This window comes from Malaclemys terrapin, chromosome 2, assembly GCF_027887155.1.
Source record: "Malaclemys terrapin pileata isolate rMalTer1 chromosome 2, rMalTer1.hap1, whole genome shotgun sequence".
Classification (NCBI taxonomy): Eukaryota; Metazoa; Chordata; order Testudines; family Emydidae; genus Malaclemys; species Malaclemys terrapin.
In genome coordinates, this window is record NC_071506.1 from 24514450 (window position 1) to 24536717 (window position 22268).

Here is a 22268-nt window from a genome sequence, read left to right on the forward strand (position 1 = left end):
TAGGGCCCTATATATGAGATATAATCATGAAGAATTTTTTTTATAAAGATGCACATATTAGTAGTAAGTTAGTTATTGGAGAATGCATCCTTAGCTGTAAAAGGGAGGTAAAAAAAAATCATATGTATTATCATATTTGTGTAAAAGAAAATGATTGCTGTTGATAGTTAACGTCAACTGTAAGCTCTCAAAGTATTTATAGTCTTGTGCTTTAGAAATGCTTATAGCTAGATAATAGATACTGAAATACATTTCTGCATTCAACTCCATGTAAATTTATTAGAAAACTGCCTGTTAAAATATGCCTGGTGATGAGTGATGAGCATAGATAGGAAAGGGTGAAATAGTGTGTGGCTTCCTTTTGTCCCAGGGTTAAACATTTTATTTGTCATTAAGATAATGCTGGTACTGCAGCTGCCTTTGAATTAGGCCTAACCTCTTCCCAGCACCATTGTTTTTAGCCCATTGTATCTGCACTCTATCTGCAAATCCCAACTTCAGATAGCGACAATCTAATGTGTTTCTGAAATTCCTTTGTTTTGAAAAGTATCTTTTCTTTCTTTATTTTTTTAAGATAAACATTACAGAACGAGCTGATTGGCATTGCCTGAAGACAATCAAGATAAAAAATTCATATAATTCAATATTCAAAATATGTAAAATGAATTTTTCTATCATTTTAGGTTTTCAACAAACTGTTGAGTCTGGCCAGCACTGCCTCGTCTCAGAAGTTCCAGTCTCACATGTGGAGTCAGATGCTGGTTTCCACATCTGGATTTTTGAAATCCATCTCTAATGTCTCTGGCAAAGACATCCAGCCTTTAATAAAACAGTGGGTGTATCCTTTTCATTCTAGTTCTGAATTGTTAAAGTGGAGAAGAAATGTAGCTTTTCGTTGGCACTATTACAGGAATGTGCAGGAAGATATGAAATGCCTAAATTTTTAACAGAGTTAGAAACAAAGGGATTCATATTAAAAATAGGAACAATCTACCTATTTAGATTCCTTTCATAGTGACTTACAGTTCGCTGGCTTTTTCTGGGTGCTCTTTTCTTTTCAAGACTGGAAGGAGTTGCAGTATTTGTCAGTTTTACCGGTAGTGAAATTACTATAAAGAAGCTCAAGCATTCTCATGGAATTAAAGGTCAAACTATACTACAGAGATCCAGGGGACACTGCCATTAGAAATATGCTAAAGTCTGACATGGAAAATGCTATAGTCTGGTGCATTTTCAGATGTGATTTCCAGAAAATCACTGTGGCATAAATTACCTGGGGTAGCAGATTGATAGTGCATTTTTTAGATCAATGTGAGCCCTAATACTAGCATCAGAGGGGTAGCCGTGTTAGTCTGAATCTGTAAAAAGCAACAGAGGGTCCTGTGGCACCTTTAAGACTAACAGAAGTATTGGAGTGTAAACTTTTGTGGGTAAAAACCTCACTTCTTCAGATGCAAGTCTTGGGTTTTTACCCACGAAAGCTTACGCTCCAATACTTCTGTTAGTCTTAAAGGTGCCACAGGACCCTCTGTTGCTTTTTACTAATACTAGCAGAAATTTGAAAATAAATTGTTTTATCTATTTTCATTGGTATTTTAAATGAACATTTTATGGCTGCAGCAAAATCAGAGAGATAAGGTAGTTGAGGTAATATCTTTATTGGTCCAACTTCTGTTGGTGGAAGGGACACAGTTGTAGGCTTCACAGAGCTCTTCTTCAGGTTTGGGGATGGTAACCAGAGTGTCTAATCTAAATACAAGTTGGGACAGATTGTTAAGTGTAAGGGGATCACACATGCCATATGGTTGTACTGTTTCAGTAGAGAAAACAAAACTCAATTTTATTCATGTATGTAGGGAATTATTCATTTGTTCTGACTTTTCCTGTAAGTAATATTTTATATAACTCTTAGTGTGTAAAAAGGCCTGAAAGCAAGATTACTATTCCACAATACTAGAACAATACATAAAAATCAATGTGCACCAAAGAAATTTTAGAATGTACCATATTTCTGGAGTGAAATATTTCATAATGGATAAACACGCATCAAATTTTTTTTATGGGGCATGGTAAGGAAACATCTAATTTATTAATTCTTCTTTCCATACATAGCTATGCAAAAATACTAGTAATCAGTGGAGAATTCCATGAACGTGATCTTTTTTTATAAAGTGGGTAAAGCTGGTAACAAGCTAATAACAGGGTAACTTTGAAAGAGACACTCCTGAGAGAACATGACTTAAAGAGAACTTAATCGATCCATAACTCTTCAGGATTATTTGATTTGGTAATCCCTGTCCTCTGTGCTTTAGCCACATTATTGTTAGATGAAAATACTGCACTTCAGTGAGAACTCTGTTCCATTTCAGTTGTGACTAAAATAAGGCAATAATTGTCACACAAACTAAAACTATTCACAGAAATGGTTTGGGGACCTCTGTGCTAGAGGAAGTGCGCAAGGACACCTGAGGAACATGGTGTGAAATAATACAGCTTTTCATTATGACTTGTTTTTATTTTCAGTGGAAAAAAATTACTGCACTTCACAGTACTAGGTATTCTGTCTACAGTTCTTTTTGTTGAGCTTTCTGTAATCTTGTTTTCTCTACCAGCATATAAAAATCTTCAATAAGACTATTTTAAAAAATATTCCTGAGGTGCTCCCTTTGCACACGGCTTTTGTCTCCCATTGATGGGACTGAAAGGAATCCAAAATATTTTTCCCTCTCCGCTTTTCTTTGAATCTTTTTGTGCTGTGACAGTCAAATACAAATCTAGTTCAAAATGTGAGAATATTTACCTTATAAATGTTATTTTTATTTATAAACACTATCTTTTGTCCCTCAAAATTCCTATACAATTTATTAGGGATCAGAGTGGTGTGGTAAAATTTTATGGCAGTTTTGCGTTTAATAGAAAACGAAATGTATTGGAATTGGAAATAAAGCAAGACTACACTTCTCCTGGGACCCAGAAATATGTGGTAAGGTCCATTTTCCATAGTTTGTTTACAACACTGTTGATGTGCATTTATCTCTGTACACACATTTATAAACATTAGGTTTATATTTATATTAGACAAATTTGTTTTTATTACACTAATAATTAAAGTATCTTAATTTTCTTCAGGGTCCTCTTAAAGTAACAGTGCAAGAACTTGATGGATCTTTCAACCATACATTGCAGATAGAAGAAAACAGTCTTAAACATGATATACCTTGCCATTCCAAAAGCAGAAGGTAAGAATTAGAACTACAGAATGCAGATGTTTATAGAATGTATGTATAATAATGTCCAGTGCAATTAATGGGAAGTGTGAAATCTAAATCTTTTAATACTTCTTTTTGTAAATGTTGATAATCTTACTGTATAATTTACCAATTTTGTGATAATAGAGTCATAGGCCAGAAGGGACCACCAGATCATCTAGTCTATCTGTATATTACAGGCCACCTACAGCAACCAGCACCAATTAACTCAATAACTGAAATTAGACCAAAATATTACAGCCCACAGGAGACTATACTGTTATGTACCACAGGCAGAGAGCAGGAAGGACCAAGGTGCACTAATGCCTGGGGCCTTCATAGTGGCAGGGAAATGATTATGTGAGATATACCAAGATAATCCTGGCAAGTGATCTGCGGAAAGTGAAAAATCCTAAAGGTCACTGCCAGTCTATCCTGAGGGAAAGTTCTTTCCCAACCTGACATATGGTGATCAGTTAAACCCTGAGCATGTGAGCAAGAACCAGCCAGTCAAGCACTTGAGAGAGAGCCTGCTCAGTGCCACCTCAGAGCCCTGGCCTACTCCGTCCAATGTCCCATCTCCAGCCATGGCCATCATTGATGCTTCAAAGGAAGAAGATTAAAAAAGAACAACCCAGAAAATATTCCGGTGAGGGGACATCCCTTTCTGACCCTGTAGGTGGCCAGCTGAAACCATGAAGTATGACGTTTTAGGAAAATAAGACGACAACCAGATGTGAGCCCTATGGCTGCCAAGTCCTGCCCCCTACCAGCACAAACAACCCCATCATACAATCACATTCATAAATTTGTTCAGCTCCTTCTTAAAACTAATTAAGTTGTTTACCCCTACAACTCCTATTAGGAGACTGTTCCAGAACCTCACCTCTGATGGTTAGAAACCTAATTTCAAGTTTGAATTTGTTCATGGACAGTTTATACCCATTTGTTCTTGTGCCAACATTGTCCTTTAGCTTAAATAGCTCTTTGGTAAATATCCTCCCTGGCATTTACTTCCCCCTATATAGAGAGCAATCATATATTTTATCAGCCTTCTTTTTGTTAGACTAAACAAGCCAAGCTGTTCCAATCTCCTCTCACAAGATAGGCATTTCATTCCTCTGATCAGCTTAGTAACTCTTCTCTGCACCTGTTCCAGTTTAAATTCATTACTCTTGAACATGTGTGACTAGAGTTGTACACAGTATGCCAAGAGGTCTCAGTGCTGTGTACAATGGCATTAATACTTCTCTATCTCTACAGGAAATGCCTTGCCTGATGTAGCTTAGAATCATATTTTCCTTTTTCACAGCTGCGTCACTTTGGTGGCTCATAGTCATCCTGCGATGAACCCACGTGTCCAGATCTCTTTTCTCCTCTGTTGCTTCCAACTTATGAGCCCCAGCTTGTAGAAGAAATTCTTATTATTAAACCCTTGGTGCATGACCTTGAACTTTGTGCTATTGAATTTCATCTCATTTCTGTCACTCCAGTATTCAAGGTTATCTGGCTCTTCTTGTGTAATATTCTGATCCTCTTTTTTATTGCGATTGCCTCCTAACTTTGTATCATCAGCAAAATTTTATTAGCATGCTCCTACTTTTTGTGCCAAGGTCATTAATAAAAATATTTAATAAGATTGGTCCCAAGACCTATGTTTGAGTAACTCCACTAGTAACCTCCCTCAAATCCAGTAATTTACCTTTCAGTACAACCATTTGCCTTTTTCCCTTTAGTCAGTTCGTTATTTACCTGATAGTTCTAGAACCTGATCCTCCTCGTCTCTAATTTTACTAATAATTTCCCATGTGGCACCGTGTCAAATGCTTTATTGAAGTCCAAGTATGTTAGATTTACTGGACTTCCCTTATCTAAAAAATCAGTTATTTTCTGAAAGTAGGTTAGCCTGTCATGGTAAACCCATGTTGCATTGCATCCCTTTACCTCCATGAATTTAATTATTCTTTCCTTCATAATTTGTTCTAATTGTAAAGGAAAGAATAATTGCATAGTAGTGAGGTCAGACTAACAGGTCTGTAATTGCCTGCATCACCTTTTTCCCCTTTTTTAAATATAGGTACGACATTATCTTTCTCCAGGGATAGGTAGATGTATTAAAACCCTTGCTACTGGACTAGCAATCTCATGTGCCAGTCCTTTAAGTATTCTGGTATGGAAATTACTCAATCCCCCTGACTTGAGTGCATTAAGTTCTTTGAATTCTTCTTCCACCTCAGCTGTGGTAATTTTCATTTCTAGATGCTTATTTCTATCAGCCATACTGGCTTCATGCACATGTTCCATATTATCATGCTTATTGAAAATGAAGGCAATAATAATATGTTATAATATAATTAGCAGACATATCTACAAATGTATAAGAGAGAAAATTCAGAGGAAAAAGCAGAATCAGTTATTAGCACTACATTCACCAGTAATCAGATACTAAAACTTAACAACAAATTTCCAGTTGTTTATAAAGTTCCTAGGAATTGTGAAAATCTAAACAGAAACTTGTTTGTGTAATGTGGAATAGTTTTTAGTAAATTTTAATTCCTTTTGAATTGCTCAAGGAGAAATGCCTTTGAATGGGAAATCTCGCCAAGAAAGAAGACCAGAAACAACAAGAAATAACTCAAATCAGGCAACTGGATTAAAAAATATCATATTTTCCCCTTCCCTAAAAATACCAAGACTGTATTGATTAAACTTATGAGTAAAACAAACCAAATACCTCCCTATTCAGATTGTCTCAGTCTCCTAAAAAATTTTTTTAAAATCACTTCAGCCTCAACTTTCCAAAGATGTATGTGTGTACTTAATTTTAAGCATGTAAGTACTGTAGTCTTATTTAAGACAGTGGGTCTCCTCATGTGCTTTATGTTATGTGAGTAAGGGTTTGCAGTATCTTAAATGAGTCAGAGTGGGAGCGAAGGGGAATTAAGTACCTAAAAATAGACCCTTCCCAAAAATCATTTATTTTGGAGTTTTACAAAATCTACCAACATGAATATGAACACCATGATGTTACCCCCACTTTCAGCAAAACATAAAAAATCAAAATACACACTGAGAATTTTTAATAAGCAAAGCTAAAATACTTCTTCATGGAAGTGGCATCACTGATGGGATGTTGTCAGGACCACGGGCAGAGAGGACTTCAGCAAGACTGAAATATAAACCCATAACACAGTGGTTCTCAAACTGTGAGTCGGGACCCCAAAGTGGGTCGCAGCCCCATTTTAATGGGATTGCCAGGGCCAGTATTAGACTTGCTAGGACCCAGGGCTGAAGCCTGAGCTCCACCCCCTACCCAGGGCAGTGGATCTGGGGCTCTGGTCTCATCTTCCCCCACCCGACATGGTGGTGCTTGGGCTGCGCCCCCTTCTTCTCCCACTGGGGCAGCAGGGCTCGGACTCTGCTCCTCCCTATCCCCTGGGGTCATGGATTAATTGTGTTGTCAGAAGGGAGTTGTGGTGCAGTGAAGTTTGAGAACCGCTGCTATAACATAATTGTATTTTTAATCAGTACGTGTACTTTATGCCAGTATTCATAGTGATCACATATTACACTTAATCCTGATTTAAACATGTTATATGTTGTTATATATATAGAGAGAGAAAGCGTCAGTATAGTTATCTGAAAGTTGTATTCTTCATTTTGAAGGTATAACTTAAATTGTATTACTTTTTTAAAAACACAGAAATAAGAAAAAAAAGATTCCATTAATGAATGGAGAAGAGGTGGACATGGATCTTTCTGCAATGGAGTAAGTTGGTTTGTTGAAGACAAATGGACATTGTCTCCTCCATGCTTATATATAATTCCCTTATTAGTATTAATGTTTGCCCTAAGCATGTTTTAAGGTTTTGGGTGATGATATTTATCTTTCAGTTCATAATTGCTGTTTATGCCTGTAATCCGTCATTTTTATATTTGCCATTGTTTTTCAATATCTGAGGTTTTATTTTCCTAGTTGGGGATAGTTTAGGAAATTCTGATTATTGTACTATAAATGTGTAGAGTAGTGTTTCTGAAACTGGGGTCGCCGCTTGTGTAGGGAAAGCCCCAGCGGGCCTGGCTGGTTTGTTTACCTGCCCCATCCGTAGGTCCGGCTGATTGCGGCTCCCACTGGCCGCGGTTCGCTGCTCTGGGCCAATGGGCGCTGCTGGAAGTGGCACGGGCCAAGGGACATACTGGCCGCCGCTTCCAGCTGCTCCCATTGGCCTGCAGCGGTGAACCGCGGCCAGTGGGAGCTGCGATCAGCCGGACCTGCAGACAGGGCAGGTAAAGAAACTGGCCCGGCCTGCCAGACGCTTTCCCTACACAAGCGGCGACCCCAGTTTGAGAAACACTGGCATAGAGTAATATGAGCTGTTTTTGGAGAAAGCTCAAACTGGGCATGATAATGTGTTGGAATAAATGAAGATGTTCATTCTTGTGCATTTCTAAACATATCTCTAAGGTTAGTTTAAAAATAAAATTTAAACAAGTAATTAATGAAGAATTATTAATTCAGAATTTGTTGCCCTTGCATTAAACTTAGGGAAATATTTGATGGAGCTCAGTGAATGCTATGTAAGTACCTAGATGGATGGGTCAATCTTAGATGAGTTCCTGAAATTAGGGTGATCAGACAGTAAATGTGAAAAATCGGGATGGCGGTGGGAGGTAATAAGAGCCTATATAAGAAAAAGACCCAAAAATCGAGACTATCCCTATAAAATTGGGACATCTGGTCACCCTATCTGGGATTCATTTATACTTAATCCATCTTGATTGCAAATTAATTGTATACAAATGTTTTGTACTGAGACCTATATGCTAAAAGTATATTTATAAATTCTTGTATTAATTCACTTGGAACTATTTTGCTCCATGGAAGCAGGGTCAATTCTTGCTGTGAACAAATGCCCACTGTTCTCTCTATGAGTTTGAACTGGTGTTGCTCTCTGAACTGCTGAAAGTGTTGGCAGCTTTCATGTACTCCTGTGCTGATGAAGGCCAGTGGTCCATTATTGGTAGGCATTGTCATCACCTCCATGAAGGAGGGCAGCTTGCCTGTTTCTCTTCAAGAGAATTAAGGGTAAAATAATCTGATAAATTAAGCCTCGTTTATGAACATGTGATCTAGTAATGTAAATTTATAGAGGACATTTTCATTGGTGAAATTTTTAATGAATAATTTCTACATATTAAATACACAGAAATAATTTGACAAATAGTACAAGTATCATGTACAAAAGAAGAAATGACCACAATTAACTGTAAGTGGTTCTGGTCATTTATAGTCAGGTGGCTAGGGCACTGCACAGGGACTTGGGAGCCCTGAGTTCTATTTCTGGATGTACCAGTATGTGTGCTTGGGCAAGCTACTTTACCGCTCAGTGCCACTGCTTTCCCTCCCCCAAGAAGTTTTGCCAGTTCTTCTCTCTTTTGTACTCGTGGTCTCCTTTTCTCACAAGTGACTGCATTTTTTCCTCCATATCTTCCCCCATATGCCTAGAACATCTTCCTTGTCTCTGTATATCATACAAGCTCTTTCTTTCTCTTAATCCCTCTTAAAACTTCCTTCTTTTGGTTATTCTTTCATATCAAGATGCATACATTAAGAGCATGAGATATGCTTATGTTCATTATTGATAACTCCTCCTCCTCCTGTGCCCTCTCCTTGTCCGTTGTTTATCATTGAGTGTCATAATCTTGCTGTGTTATTGACTTTTACATAAGCTCCTTGGAAAAGAGGTCTTTTTTTGCCTGTAAAGCATCATATATGGCTACAGTGCTATATAACATTGTATTGGAGGAAAACACCCTTTTGGAGGACACCACTGGAGAATTTAATTTTGGGGAGTGAAATGATGGTTAATGGAACCTTTCGATTCTAGGTCACTACTTTAAATCCTGTATAGTAGTACTTATAACTTGGATCTCCTAATAGCTATTAGGTATATGTGAAATGAGCTGGTGAGCCCTGTCAGTTTCCACCATGATAGCTCACCACGTTAAAAACCATCAGCTCAATTGTCTCTAATTGGTCATCTTGTGGGTAGTCTAAGCATTGTTCAACCATGCCAGATACAGTCTCTGAGGAAAGAGAATTAAACACATCAAGACTATTACTTATTTTGCTGTTGCCTGTCATATGGCTGCCAGTTTAGCATGTTTAACAGTGGTTTAGCTTTTTTTTTTTTTTGTTAATTTACAATTAGCTGAGACATCTTTTTATTTACTATTGTAGGCTTATAATGTTTTAAGTTGTGAATGTTTTGTGTATCTTTTTTTAGTGCTGATTCTCCTTTACTCTGGATTAGAATAGATCCAGATATGTCTGTATTGAGGAAGGTAGAATTTGAACAAGCTGACTTCATGTGGCAATATCAGCTTCGGTATGAAAGAGATGTAGTTGCACAGGAAGAATCCATTTTGGCATTGGAAAAGTTCCCAACTCCAGCATCGCGACTTGCCCTGACTGATATACTAGAACAAGAGCAATGTTTCTACCGAGTGAGAATGCTGGCCTGCTTCTGTCTTGCAAAGGTGAGATCACATAGCACAGAAATAATGAGAGAAATCTGCTAGACATTGTAAACATTTGAAAATGAGTCAAAAATCATCACAGTTCTTAAATTGGCTTGATATCTGGCCTGTTTAAAGTAGTTTGCCAAGTATTTTTAACATGACTGATTTGAAAGGAAAGCTTTATTATTTTAGTCTGTAAATGGAGACTGCAGAAAGCTTTCATAATAATTGTCAAAATTGAGATGTCAGACATTTAAACCACAAGGGATTTTTCCAGTTTTCATTAAGTTGAAGAAATAAAAGAACTTTTGTTTAAACAATTTTCAGAGAGCCAAAATGTATTTTATTTTGGTGGGAAAGTCCTTGTCCCTTCTTCTGAGAAATCTGGTGAAGTGGTGAATTTCACCTTTATAGCATGAGAGACTACTATGTGCATTCAGATTGTTGCAGTATATCTCTTTAGGTTGAGTGGTACAAAAATAAATGTAACGTTAGTCTGCATTTGAAAATTAAGAATCAAATTGTTGACTTAAAAAGGGGCGGGGGAGAACAGTTTGGTTACAAAATTAGTAAGTCCTAAAGGAGTTCAAATGAAAAGCAAATTGGATATCGCCGGAAACTTACAGGTGGAAATGTCAAAAGAGTGAAAATTAAAAAAAAAATCTTAAGGAAGCATAATCAAGGAGTAGCTGAATGTTTTCTGGTGTGCAATAGATTAATCTCTCTGAACTTCCTTTCTGTCATTACGAGGATGTATACAATATATATCTGTTTGAAAATATATTTAGAGTAACGTTATTTTCAAAATCAAAACACTTGTGGCAATATATTTAGCATTACAAAATACTAACACAAAAGATAAAAGTACACTTTCTCCATTATGTGCTGGCATTGATACTGCCTGTTTGACTCAACAGTGACATGCATATTTATTGGAGTGCTCTGTATGAATTCATTATGAAAAACTCAGTAAGTGTCTTGCTTAAAGTGAATATTAAAAAAGAACAGCTTCGCTAGCATCTCCACTCATTTCATTTTTCACTCTAAAAGCTGCTTATTATACTGAACACTTTTATCACTGTACTGTTTGCTCCTGGTAAACAGAGTAAATTCTGCTGAGTGTAGCAATATGAACAAGGTGATGTCCTTGCAAGTGGTAGGTGTTTCATAGAAAAGACAGATCCCAGCCCCCAAAGAGATTATAATCTAAATGGTTTGAGAGACAAGTGAAGCTATAACATAAACCAGACTGGAGCATGGAAGAATATGATTATGGGTATTTGGTTATACAGTTACTGCACAGATATTGATTTGTTTGTGTATATACACTCACACATATATACATATAAATATGCATATCCTCATATTTTTAGGGGATGTGGCAGAAGTGGTTTTTTCATGAGTTACTTGAGTTAGGCCAGGGTGAAGGCTTGACATGTAGATTTTGAAAGGATATTCCAAGTATAAAGAGACAAAATGGAAGAAGGTACAGATGTGTGAGATGAAAAGCACTTTCAGGTTGGCATCCTTGGTAGTGGAAAAGGCAAAAGGAGACCACATCAGAGATGTGTAGGGACTTAAAAACTGGGGAAAGAAATTTGAACTTCCTGTGCAGCATAATGAGAAGTCTGTCAAATGGAATATCAAGAGAGGGAAGACATGGCTGAAGCAATGGTTGAGAAAGATTTTGGCTTGAACATTTTTCATTGAACGATTGGTGATGGTGAAGATAATCAATGTTGCAGTAGTTCCCAGAGTATTCCATTGTGCTAGGTGCTATACAAAGACAAAGGTAGCCATGGTCCCTGTTAGTCCCAAGAAGATTGTTGTCTAGTAAAGGGCCAAATTTTGCCAGCCTTAAATTAAGGGAGAGGAGGTGATTTCTGTAGTTAAGGAAGAATATGCTTAGGGATTGACAGCAGGAACAGAAAGGTCAATTCTTGTTAAAAGTTGTGAGGAAAATGAAACAGGATTTGGTTGCGGTCTGGAAGTTTGAGGAATTCAAAATGAACCCCAGGTTCTGAGCAAGTCCATAAAGGGTTTTTAAAACCCCACAGTGGTAATTTTGGAATGAATAGTTTCTGGTGAAACAGTTTGATGCCGCTCAATGTGGACAGGATTTTTTTCCTTTCATAGGGAAATACTGTGGGGAGAAAGTATAATTTGATGCATTTTAGTGCCAATTTTACCTTAAGGTGGATAGTAGGAAAACTGTTCTCACTATCAGAGAGACAAAGTGGGTGAGGTAATATATTTTATTGGACCAATTTCTGTTGGTGAAAGAGACAAGCTTTTGAGCTTACACAGAGCGTTTCAGCTCTGGGACTGATGCTCAGAGCTCTGTGTAAGCTCAAAAGCTTGTCTCTTTCACCAACAGAAGTTGGTCCTATAAAAGATATTACCTCACCCACTTTGTCTCGTTAATATCCTGGTACCAGCACAGCTACAACAACACTCTCACTGTCAACTCACTTTAATTTTAACAAAGACTAAGGTGTTCAGTTTTTATTAACTTTATTGAGCAAAATCAAAATTTCCCCTGGTTATTTGAAATATGGTTGGCTCCTAACTAGCAATGTGATTATTGTTGTGAAATGTTGGGTTACAGAACTATGGATTTTCATTTTGATGCACAGAAGTAGTATGTGATATTCTAGGATAAAACATTAAGTAGTAACTAAGTTGAATTAAACATCTGCTTAAGATATTGCATTCAAAACTATTAGTAGCAGAAGCAGCCAGATGACACGTTGAGCTGTAATGGTCTGAGATTTTAACAGTGGTATGAATTAATCTTTTGGACTTTCTAGCCATGCTGGTTATTTAAATACAATCTTAGTTGATGTTAAAATGTACCACAGCTGGCCTAGAAGCTGATACTATCATCAACCAGGTAATGATTTTTCAGCGAACCTATATCAAAAGTGAAGAAAATGCAATATCAACTGTACAGCTTCCTGAGTAGGTGATTCCTGGGGAAATGACCATGAAGAGAAAAGAGAAAGCAGGGTTCTTGAGTAAAATTAATTCTTTTTTGAGAGGGACACTTAAGCTTTGGGTCCATTCCCTTCTGCCAAATGGACAGTGATGCTGTTGTGCTGTAGCATCACAATTTAGCATTAAAGATCCTCCATTGCTGTCTGATCATATTTCAGGAGGAATGAACAGCCAACTTTTTTATTATGACATACTGTATTAGGGTACGTTAGAACTCTTAAAAATATATTGTTGGATGAATATGATGTGAACAGTGTAAGTTAGATGGGAACATTGACGCTGTCCTAGAGCTTTTATATACACCTCTACCTCGATATAACGCTGTCCTTGGGAGCCAAAAAATCTTACCGCGTTATAGGTGAAACCGTGTTATATCGAACTTGATTTGATGCGCCAGAGTGCGCAGCCCCGCCCCTCCAGAGCGCTGCTTTTCCTGTGTTCTATTCGAATTCGTGTTATATCGGGTGGCGTTATACTGGGGTAGAGGTGTATTCCCTAAAAGTAGACATAACTCAAGACAAGCTTCTTACCTTGTGGTTTGTAAAACTGGGTCATTCATTTAATTCATGCATGCATGGAAGATCTCCGCCAAAGGCCACATACAAACTATAGCATGTCAATAGAATAGAGAAACAGAAAAAGTGGCTAAGTCAGTGATTGAGAAGGTAAGAAATTAATGTGACTAAGTTAAAAAAATATAAAAAGATACTAAAGATACTGCTGTTGGCTCAATTTAATATAGATGATCTTGGCCCTATATATCAGTGGTGGCCGAACTTACTGACCCTCCGAGCCGCATACAACAATATTCAGAAGTTCGAGAGCCAGAGTCACCTGCCGGGGCTTGGGACTTCAGCCCCGCTCCTGCTGAAGTCATGAGCCCTGGCAGGTGCGTCCCATGGGGCTGAAGCCCCAAGAACCCCTCCCCACTGGGCAGAAGCCAGAGGAGATGTGTGGAGAGGGGGCACGTATCCCTCCAGATTTTTGCTAGGGTTTGCTGGTCCCGGTCAGTCACAGGCCCTCTCCCTGCATGGCAGCTGCTGGAGCCGGCAAGCTGGGAGCTTCGGACATGGGGAGAGACAGCGGCAAACAGCTGGGAGCTGCAGGGAGAGCTGCTGCTTTTGCTGCTGCCTCTCCTTGCGGAGCTAAAGCAGTGTCCCCTCCCTGAAGCTCCCAGCTGTTTGTCGCTGCCTCTCCAGGGGAAGCTAACACCTGAGAGCTGCAGGAAGTGGCCACTGAGGGTAAGAGGGTGGACATGGGGGGGGGGGAGGGGGAGTTCAAGCTATTGTGGGAGGGGTGAACCTTTAAATTGTGTCCCCCAACTCTCAGCAGGCACCAGTCATCTCTGGCAGAAGCCCCTAACCCCACCACCCTACTGCAGGGTAGAAGCCCTAAGTTCCCCCCTTCCCCCAGCCTGGTAGGGGAAGAAGTGGGGGGTTTCACGAGCCGCACTTTAACTGTAAAAGAGCTGCATGTGGCTCGCGAGCTGCAGTTTGGCCACCCCTGCTATATATTTTGCAGCAAATTGCTTAAAATAAATGGAAACTTAATACAAACACTTTTTTAAAAATTATGGTATGCAGTCTTTATTTAATTAACAGTTTATACTGTGTTGATGTTTTAATCTTTGGTAATACAGCTTCCGAATGTGTTTGTCTTACACTGCTTCAGAAATTTCAGAAGTGAGGATTTGAACCATTTTCATAATAACCTTTGTCTCAGGAAAACAGAAGGATTTGGCAGTCATGGGCATGAAGATGGGGGGTTTCTCACTGGGAGAGGATTTGGATCAATTTTGGCTTCTTGGGTTAGAAGCACTGGAACTTCTGTCATTGGGAAGGGAGCTGCCAACCTCTAGAGAGGCATTTTCTCTCTTTGGCTCCTTCTCTCTTTGCCTTTCCCCAAGAAACTCAGCAGTTCCCTGTTTGCTCAATGCTTCTTGCTCTGTTTGACTGAAAATTGTTTCCTGAAAAAAACTGTCCCCTTCTAAACAAATTAGAGGGAAAACATTAATGTGGCTGTGTCAGGACTTGGTCAGAACACCATCATCACACATTCCATTCAGTCTTGCAGTATATAAGGAATATTTTTTCCTTTACTCTTCTGTGGAGTGTCCTTTACCAAAAGCAAACTGCTCCTCTGTTGCTGTCGAATCATAGAATACATGGAGTTCTGCTGGTAACATTAAAAATTCTATCAATAAATAATATATACATATTAATTTCTGCAGACATTTACTATTCTATACACTAAAGATCTCAGAAGAGGATGAAACAGAACTCAAGAAGATTTGCCTGACTGTGGTCCATGACTACAGCTAGACAGGAGCCTGAATTGCCTTTTACTCTTGGGGTGGTCTTTTACTCTTGGGGTGGTTGACGCGTGGTTGAAATCTAGGTTGAGGTTATTGGCAGGGTAAATTTGGGAAGTTGTTATTGCAAATGCCTCTTCCATAATTGGCTTCTGTAGAGACAGAAAACTTGGCTTAATGAACAGAAAATATTTGTCTAAAATATAAAAGGAGGAAATAATTAAAAACAGAAATTGATCGTGCAATGGTAATTAGTTGCAGACTTCCTATAAGTAAAATGAGTTCCACACGCTTTAGTTCCAGTGCATAGAAGGTATGTTGGAGATGAGATTATGTTGATAAAAATATGTTTCTGTTGAAAAGAGTAGTTCATTCTGTCCAATTGTATTTTTTTTAATTCTTGGAAACAAATATGTGTGCTTTTGTTCAGCCTATGATACACTTGCATAGGTGATGATAATGTGCCTTCCCTTCCCCCTAATTATATAGATTGCAAATTCCATGGTAAGTACATGGACAGGACCACCAGCCATGAAGTCACTCTTTACCCGAATGTTTTGTTGTAAAAGTTGTCCAAACATTGTGAAGACCAACAACTTCATGAACTTTCAAAGCTACTTTCTGCAAAAGGTAAAATATGTTTTCTCATTGTACTTTTTAAAGATATGTCAGAGGAAGCAGTCTTTTTCTACAAATGACAAATTCCACAATATAAATAGTAAGAACACTGTCTGAGCCACAAGCCAAAATCACTGGTTCTCTCCACAATCTCAGTCTGATGATTGTATCTAACTTTGTTATGCTGTGTCTGTTTGTTCCATTCTTGTCAGTAGACAGTAAATTGAAAGTTATAACAGTTCTTTCTGAATAGCTAATAGCAAACAGGAATCATTTAAATTTAAAATATATTTCACTATTAGAACCAAGTATATAGGCATAATAGAGGAATATGCTTTGCGAATATGTGCAAACGTAATCTTGCACAGAACTTATTATGTTAGTTACCATTGTTAAACAATTTTTGTTCCTCTTACCTAAAGTTAAATATTCATATTATTTGTCAGCTGTTTTTTGAATTAATTAATGTACAAGAATCTCTTATGATACAAATATTATTCAAATGTCATTATTATTGAATCTGAAATCATAAAGTTGTGCACTAGTTAGCCTGTAGAATGCAATAATCTTATCACTGTTGCCCTTTGTTCTCCCTCCATCCTGCTCCATCCTATGGTTTGTCAAACCCACTTGTTGCATCTAAATTTAGATTCTAAACTTCTCAAGTCAAGGACTGTCTTTTATACTGTATGTGTACAGTGCCCAGCATAAAGGTGCCCCAATCTTTTGAGGCCCCTCCGTGCTTTTGTGATAAAAAATAATAACAATTGAAATGATTGACAATGATTTTCTGTCAAGCTCTGTTTTTAAAAAATTTTGGGTTATTGAGTTCTGTCCTAACTTTAGTTTTAATCCCTCTTCTTCCACATCCTTCTCCCACTCCTCCCTTCCAAAAATACTCACCGTTTTTCACCATCTCTCTCTCTCTCTCTCATCCCAGCCTTCTTTCATATTCTTGCAAATGCTTTTGATCTTTGTTTATTCTTTCCGGCTACCTTCAGTGTTGTTTCTCTTCCCACAGCATGTTAACCCTCAGCTTCCTAAATTTTAGATTCTGCTTCTCATGTTTCATTTGCCATGTTTAGCCTTATTTGCCTGGCATCAACTTCCTCTCCTGCATACTCAGAGCCATTTCAAGTCTGTCTCCGTCAGAGCTAACTGTTTTTAGAAAATAACTTCACAATATTTTCAACTAAAAATTGTGCAACCCTTTGTATATAAGGTATGAAGTCTGACTTTCAAAAGCCATCTAAAAATGGACTTTTCAAAGAGTAAAACTGTTCATTGCTCATTGTTTAATTTAATATTTAATGTTTTTGTTTTTCCTGCTAATATAATAAGAATTTTATTTTAATCTTCACACAGACTATGCCTGTTGCCATGGCCTTGCTGAGGGATGTTCATAACCTCTGTCCTAAAGAGGTTTTAACATTTATTTTAGACCTAATCAAGTACAATGACAACAGGAAAAATAAGGTAAGGAACCTTCCTACAAATGTTTGATGATCTATTTTAATGACTCTCTCTTGTTATAGGCAGTATATAGAGCAATAGTCTTTTCAGTACAATGCCCTGTGCTACTAACTTATATGTATATGAACATATAATGTGTAAATATACACACAGATTCAGCAAAAACTGGTAGTAGATAACTTGACCTCCATCATTTATTCCCTGGATCTGGGAGACTGGTATGCCGCCCTCGACCTGAAAGACACTTACTTTCACATATCGATATTTCATGGACACAGACGGTTCCTACGTTTCGTAGTTGGGACAGTCCACTACCAATTCGCAGTGTTCCCTTTTGACCTAGCAACGGCACCAAGGGTGTTTTCGAAATGCATGTTGGTGGTGGTGGCATACCTCAGATGTTGGGGCATCCAGATTTACTCGTACCTTAACGACTAGCTCATCAAGGGCCACTCCAGGGTCTAGGTCCAGTGCAGCATCTAGATGTTGCGAACCACTTGTCAAGCTCTGGGCCTGTTGATAAACTAACAAAATTCAACATTGATCCTGACAGGGCCGGCTTTAGGGCAATTCAGCCAATTCCCCGGAACCGGGCCCTGCACCCCTAAGAGGGCTCCGCAACGTCCCAAAGGAGCTGCTGCCGAAGTCCCACCACTGTCTTCGGCGGCAGCTCAGTCGCTGCCACGGAGGAAGGTCCCTCCGCCAAAGTGCCGTCGAAGGCACCGGCAGCCGATTGAGCTGCCGCCAAAGTCCTGGTGGGACACTGGCGGGACTTCGGCGGCAGCTCCTTCGAATTGGGCCCTGTGATGCCTAAAGCCGGCCCTGGATCCTGATCCAACAGATAGTTTATCAGAGAGGTGCTAGACTGTACCTGAGCCAGAGCATTCCTGCCAGAGGCCAAGTTCAGGGCAATGTCAGCTCTGATTGCCATCGTCACTGCCCATCCACTCACCACTGCCTGGGTCAGTTTCAGACTATTGGGGCACATGGCAGCATACATCTATGTTTTCCAACATGCGAGACTCAGGCTGCGTCCCCACCAGATGTGTCTGGAGTTGATCTACTCCCCGGGCAGACATCACCTAGACAAGGTCATCACAGTCCCTCCATGGGTACTTACCTCTCTGCAGTGGTGGTTCGACCTGATTCTGGTGTTGGAAGGTGTGCTGTTCATGAGCCCACGACCAATGGTCTCCCTGATTTCGGATGCATCTGACCTCGATTGGGGAGCGCATCTCGGTACACTGCTCACTCAAGGGTTATGGTCTCGAAAGGAGCTCACATTGCATATAAACATCGGGAAGCTCAGAGCCATCTGCCTGGCCTGCAGTGTCTTCCTTCCCCAACTGTCTGGCCAGGCAGTGCAGATGTTGACGAACAACACGGCCTCTGTGTTCTACATCAACAGGCAGGGGGGAACTTGATTGTCAGCTCTGTGCCAGGAGGCCTTCTGTCTATGGGACTTTTGAATCCAGCATGCAATCCACCTGGAAGCTTCGCACCTCCCCAGCGTATGCAACACGCTGGTGGATTGCCTCAGCAGGTCCTTCTTCTCTCACCACGAGTGGTCCCTTCACTCGGAGGTCATCAGAATGCTCTTCCAGAAGTGGGGAGCTCCCCGAGTGGACTTGTTCGCCACTAGACAGAACAGAAAGTGTCATCAGTTTTCTTCTCTCCAAGGGCTCGACAGAGGCTCGTTATCAGATGCCTTTCTCCTGTCTTGGTCAGGAGACATGATGTACGCTTTTCCTCCAATTCTGCTCATCAGCAAAGTCCTCTAAAAAATCAAGAGGGACAAGGGTCATTTTGCTCGCCCCAGCATGGCATCGCCAGCATTGGTTCCTGGCAGTTGCAGCCCCGTGGCCACTTCCCAGCTGCCTGGATGTACTCTCACAGGATCACTGTCAACTCCTGCACTCAAACCTCGCCGCTCTCCACCTTACAGCTTGGAACAGCTTGGTGAATCCAGAGGTACAAGCCTGCTCTAGTCAGGTACAGCATATTATCTTGGAGGGCAGAAAGCCCTCCACCAGAGCAACTTACCTGGCAAAGTGGAATCGTTTCTCCTGCTGGGTGTTAGAGCGGAATATCTCCTCGACCCAATTGTCTATGCAGTCCATCCTGGATTACCTGCTTCGCTTAAAGCTCTCTCCTTTTCGATCAAGGTGCACCTGGCAGCCATATCGACCTTGCATCCAGGGTAGATCGGTGTTCTCTCATGAGATGTCAATCAGGTTCCCAAAAGGCCTTGAAAGACTCTTTCCGCCAATCCGGGACCTGGTTCCCCAATGGGACCTCAACCTGGTCCACTTCAGGCTCACGGGTCCGCCCTTTGAGCGTATGGCTTCTGGTCCCCACTTGTCATGGAAGGTTGCATTCTTTGTAGCTATTGCCTCAGCGAGATGTGTTTCCAAAATTAAAGCCCTCACTTCGGAGCCCCCGTACACGATATTCTACAAGGACAAAGCTGCGGCCCCATCCGGCCTTCCTGTCAAAGGTGGTATCACACTTCCATGTCAATCAGGATATCTTCCTCCTGTTGTTCTGTCCAAAGCCTCAAATGACCAATGAGGAGAGGTGGCTGCACGCTCTAGATGTAAGACATGCCCTGGCGTTGTACCTGAAGCGAACCAAGCCCCTCCGCAGATCAACCCATCTCTTTATCACGATAGCTGACAGGATGAAGGGCCTTCTGGTGTCCTCTCAGAGGATTTCCAATTGGATCACCACCTGCATCCGTACTTGTTACGAGTTGGTGCAGACTGTACCTCCACCAGTAGTGAAGGCTCACTCGACTAGGGCTCAGGTGTCTTCGGCTGTCTTCCTGGCACATGTCCCTATCCAGGACATCTGCAGGGCCACAACATGGTCTTCAGTACACATGTTTATGATGCATTACGCTATCAGCCAGCAAGCCAGAGATGATGCTGGATTTGGCAAAGCTGTGTTGCAATCGACACATCCATGAACTCTTACCCGCCTCCGATGGTACTGCTTGGGAGTCACCTACAGTAGAATGGACATGAGCACGCACTCAAAGAAGAAAAGACAGTTACCTTTCATAACTGTTGTTCTTCGAAATGTGTTGCTCATGTCCATTCCATGACCCAGCCTCCTTCCCCTCTGTCGGAGTTCCGTCACAAAGTAACTGAGGCAGGGGAAGCCGGCGGCACCCCTTATACTGGCGCATACACACGCAACTCCAGAGGGTGCCAGAGCCCAGCTCTTACGGATACCACTGAGGGAAAAACTTCCGGCACCAGTGCATGTGGCGAGCACACACACCTACAATGGAATGGACAGGAGCAACACAACTTGAAGAACAACAGTTACAAAAGGTCTTTTCATGCCCCACTCACCAAGAGGACACTAAATAAAATGTGTCATTATTTAAATTAAGCAAAATGAGCACAGTTAGGAACCAAAATTTCAAACCTGGGTGTATTGAGGAAGAGGAATGGTCATGTGTTTAAGGCATTAGATTGGGTCTCTGAAGACTGAGGGCCAATTCTCAGCTGTGCCACAGACCTTCTGTTTGATCTTGATCAAGTCGCTTAATCACTCAATGCCCCAAATCCTTACATGCAAAATTAGGATGATGCTTCCCTACTTCACAAGGATGTTGCAAATGTACTACATTGATGAAGACGTTAGAAGCACCAAGAGAGAGAGCTGGACATGGAAATCCATATGTATGCACCTGAATAAAAGGTGTCCTGACTTTTAGAAGTGCTACAGCACCCATTAACACCAGTAAGAGTTTGAGTTTTTACTACCTCTGAAAATTTAGGCATCTAAATGCGAATTGAAGTGCCTAATGTAAGATATGCATGTTTGAAAGTGTTGGGCTTTAGTTCAGAGCTAATAAATGAGAAAAACATTCCATTCACAGATTTGGGGGAGAAAGGGTTGGAGTGTGACTATTAACAGAATATTCATAGATTTTTACTATATTCTTCCTGCTATATTAAGTTCATAAGTATGTGCACTAGCAACTAACTCATTCAGTTTAATAGTGAATGTTTTATTTTTTGATACAGAAAGTGACTCTTTAGACAGCAATTATCTAAACATTTAGTACAGGAGTAAACTGAACTAAGAGCTTTAGCATTGTTTGTTTGTTTTATTGTAAAAAAAATAAATGGTGCAATGTGCTCTGCCTCTCTTTGTTCATTGATGGTCCTTTGATTCAGTTTTCAGACAACTATTATCGTGCTGAACTGATTGACGCACTAGCCAACTCTGTAACTCCTGCAGTCAGTGTGAACAATGAAGTTCGAACTCTGGATAATTTAAATCCTGATGTTCGACTCATACTTGAGGAAATTACCAGGTTCTTAAATATGGAAAAGCTTCTGCCCAGTTACAGACATACCATTACAGTCAGGTATGATTTAATAATTTCTAAAACTTATGCAAATGTAAAGAGAGAATAGACCTAGTCATGTTTAATGTTGTTGTTTTTTTTTTATTTCCTACATCCTGCTGTTAACACTGATGTAATCAAATTGAGCTTACTTTCCCTAGCCTTAAGTGATGTGTTCTCTTTATTTTAAATACACAAAAAAGGGCATTAACAGAATGCAGGAAAATATTTTTGGGCATAAGGGACACTAAAAGGCATGCAAAAACCATTCTTTCATTTAAAAAATATTGCAAAGTATGTAAGGTATTTTTAAAACCATAGAATTAAGAAAACTTGAAAATATCAGGAAGAAAATTAAAACCTCACAGAACAAATACATGCAAAAACTAGTGTTAATGAAACTTTAATGTAGAAAAATTAAGCACTCAAATCATCAAAATCTAAAAATATATATTTTTAATGGCAATGTTAAATGATCACATTATGTATCCCATATTTATTATTCACAGTAAATTTATGAAGATTATGCAAAAGAAACAATTGGGACAATATATAGAATACAAAACGCAATGGGCCAAATTTTCTGCTGGTGTATGTTGGAGCAGCTCCATTGAAGCCAAGAGGAGTGAATTTGCTCCGGTAGGGAATTTGGTCCAGTGTTTCTATCTACTGTATAAACTCATCTTTTATTAATTTTGTGTGCCTACAGTCCTGACAACTATAAAAACCCATG

At 39.7% G+C, this 22268-nt stretch overlaps 1 protein-coding gene across 3 annotated transcripts in view; it reads left to right on the plus strand.

Moving 5' to 3' along the window:
• TAF2 (TATA-box binding protein associated factor 2) overlaps window positions 1-22268 on the plus strand; it is a 94926-nt gene that overhangs the window by 38808 nt on the left and 33850 nt on the right. For 2 of the 3 annotated variants that reach the window (XM_054018696.1, XM_054018698.1), the window contains 8 exons: window positions 684-838; window positions 2869-2983; window positions 3130-3239; window positions 6952-7017; window positions 9536-9788; window positions 15568-15708; window positions 17062-17172; window positions 21363-21556. In XM_054018696.1, the coding sequence (XP_053874671.1) occupies window positions 684-838; window positions 2869-2983; window positions 3130-3239; window positions 6952-7017; window positions 9536-9788; window positions 15568-15708; window positions 17062-17172; window positions 21363-21556 (1145 nt within the window). The remainder of the gene's footprint in view (window positions 1-683; window positions 839-2868; window positions 2984-3129; window positions 3240-6951; window positions 7018-9535; window positions 9789-15567; window positions 15709-17061; window positions 17173-21362; window positions 21557-22268) is intronic. The other variant, XM_054018697.1, reaches the window with a different exon arrangement.